The sequence below is a fragment of the Vicugna pacos genome, unplaced genomic scaffold (genome assembly GCF_048564905.1).
Source record: "Vicugna pacos unplaced genomic scaffold, VicPac4 scaffold_233, whole genome shotgun sequence".
Classification (NCBI taxonomy): Eukaryota; Metazoa; Chordata; class Mammalia; order Artiodactyla; family Camelidae; genus Vicugna; species Vicugna pacos.
The window spans coordinates 101,823-104,436 of NW_027328912.1; the positions used below are offsets into that span (position 1 = coordinate 101,823).

Sequence of the window (2,614 nt, forward strand, 5' to 3'; positions counted from 1 at the left end):
GGATCCCAGAGCACCTCGTCCAGGGAACAGTCCTGAAGCTGCACCGCCTTCCATGACAGCCTTGGAAGTCACACGGCATCTCTTCCGCTCTACTCCACGGGAGCAAGCAGGCACAGGCCAGCCCAGATTCGGGCGTCGGGGACACAGACCCCCACCTCTCAAGAGGAGGCGGGAAAAGCCCATCTTGTAGCAGAGCACGTGGGACGGACGATAGCTGTGTCCATCCTGGAAAAGACTCTCGGCCACACAGTTGCAGTTCTTGTCACCCGCACCAGTCGAGAAATGGCGGTGAGCGCAGTGCCTTCGCCTGCACTGGGAGTGTACTCTGTGACGTCGGCGGGGATGTCTGTGGCCCGGGCAGTGTGTTGACCCACCACGACCCACGCCGGAGTCGGAAGGGGCACCCCACCCATCTCTCTCCCCGCGGCTCCCAAGCCTCCTGGGGGCGTCACAGCCCGTGCCCATGCATCTACTGCCACCTACTGGCGACAGCCTCCAATTGCAGATTTTGTTCTCTTGAGAGCGACAGGAACCTCTTCAGTTCCGTCCAACAAACCAGTCCCACCCAAGCCGAAGCGAGAATGCTGCGGCTTCTCTGACGACGTCCCTCATCTAGAAGACGCGGACGATGGCAGCGTCTCCATCACAGAATGTTTGGGACAATGAATAACTGCATATGCCCCCTGAAAGCGGTGCCCGGCACAAAACATGCTCCGTTACTTGTGTTTCATTCCACTCGCAGTAAAACGCACGGGGCAGTCGGGGTTTGGATAGATCTAGAAAGACGTATAGAGTGAATTGAAAACCGAGTCTTCACGCAAGCAAGCTGCCCCCCCCCACCACCACCATGGCCTGGCACAGCAGAGTCACGCAGGGAGGGCTGGTTGGTGAGCAGATGCACGTGAGGACAGCAGAGACTTGGGGGGCGCTGGACACCTGAGACTTCCGTCTCAGGGACAGTCCCCTCCAACCCGAAGGCAAGGGGGAGACAGGGCATCTCTGTCCCACCGTCACCAAGACCAGCCCTTCCTCCAGCTCAGGAGGTGCCTCAGGGCCCCCTTCATGTCTTTATTCCTGAGACTGTAAATGAAGGGGTTGAGCATGGGGGCCACGAGCGCGTACAGCACCGTGGCCGCCGAGTCCTCGGCTGTGTAGGAGGAGGAAGGGCGCAGATACAGCCCGAAGAGGGTCCCATAGAATAGTGACACCACAGCCAGGTGGGAACTGCACGTGGAAAAGGCTTTCAGCTTGCCCTGGGAAGAACGCAGCCTTTGGATGGCTGAGAAAATGCGTACGTAGGAGAGAGAGAGAAAGAGGAAGGGACAGACAAAAAGTAAGCTCCCCATGGTGTAGACGACCAGCTCACTGGTGTGGGTATCTGAGCAGGAGAGCTTCAGCAGTGCGTAGAGCTCACAGAAAATGTGGTGGATTCTGACACTTGCACAGAATGACAGCGTACTCATCAGGAGGGTGTGGACCAGGGGATAGACATTTGTGACAATCAGAGCCACGGACACTGACATGATGCAGAACTTGGGGCTCATGGTGGTGGTGTAGTGAAGAGGGTGACATATGGCCAGAAATCGGTCATACGCCATCAGTGCCAAGAGGACATTGTCCAGTTCTAGAAACAAGATGAGAAAATACATCTGGGCGAGGCACCGGCCATAGGAGATGGATTGGCTCTGGGCGTGCATGTTTAGCAGCATCTTTGGTACAGTGACAGAGGTGAAGCAGACATCAACGCAGGACAGGCTGGCTATGAGGAAGTACATGGGGGTGTGGAGGGTGGAGGTGGCGCTGATGGCCAGGACGATGAGCAGGTTCCCCACTATGGCGACCAGGTACATGGTCAGGAACAGACAGAAGAGGAAGGGCTGGTGTTCAGGCACCTCTGACAGTCCCAGGAGGAGAAACTCTGGGGTGACACTCAGGTTGCCTTTCACCATGCTGCTGGCTTCTGCAAACAGGCACTGGAAACACGTGTGTCAGCAAGACAGGGGCAACCTGGGGACCTTCAGCACCGCTGAAATCGTCCTTTGTGACGTTTCGGGGCGGAACGCCAACCTGGGGTAGGAAGGACAGGACTGACTTGTGGCTCTGCCTGGTCACCACAGAGTGCAGGAGGGCGGAGTGGAAGCTCTCCCTCAGGGCGGGAGCCCCGCCTGCTTCCCCAGGAGGAAAGAAACACCAGGCAGAGAAGACCAAGAGAACTGAAAAGATAGGGCCTGGTTTGGGGAGAGCGGGTGGAAGTGGGTTGACTTGTGCATTGGTTGGGCCTGGTTTGGGGAGAGTGGGTGGAAGTGGGTTGACTTGTGCATTGGTTGGACCCCTGTGGGCCTTTTAATTTCATCCGCGTGAGAGTCTGGGCGAAGACCATTAGGCAAAATTCTGTGTGTGCGCGTGTGCGCGCGCGCACATAGACACATCTACTTCGTAGACGTGGACAGAGACATACCTGCTCATATGTACATATGCACAGAAAGACGCACGAAAAGATGGTCACGAAAACGCTAACCAACAGTGGCTATCTCTGGGGCGTGACGTCTATACCTGCATCCTTTTTCAACGATAAACACGTGTCAGTTTCCCAAATGATACTCCATGGACGTTA

The 2,614-nt window shown here is 56.5% G+C and overlaps 1 protein-coding gene across 1 annotated transcript; it reads right to left on the reverse strand.

Annotated features, from left to right (window-relative positions):
- Positions 1-1,010: 1,010 nt before the first annotated feature.
- On the reverse strand, positions 1,011-1,949 carry LOC140695477 (olfactory receptor 1D2-like). Its single transcript, XM_072958211.1, has one exon. It carries the CDS (start codon positions 1,947-1,949, stop codon positions 1,011-1,013), a length of 939 nt encoding a protein of 312 aa, XP_072814312.1.
- Positions 1,950-2,614: the final 665 nt, after the last annotated feature.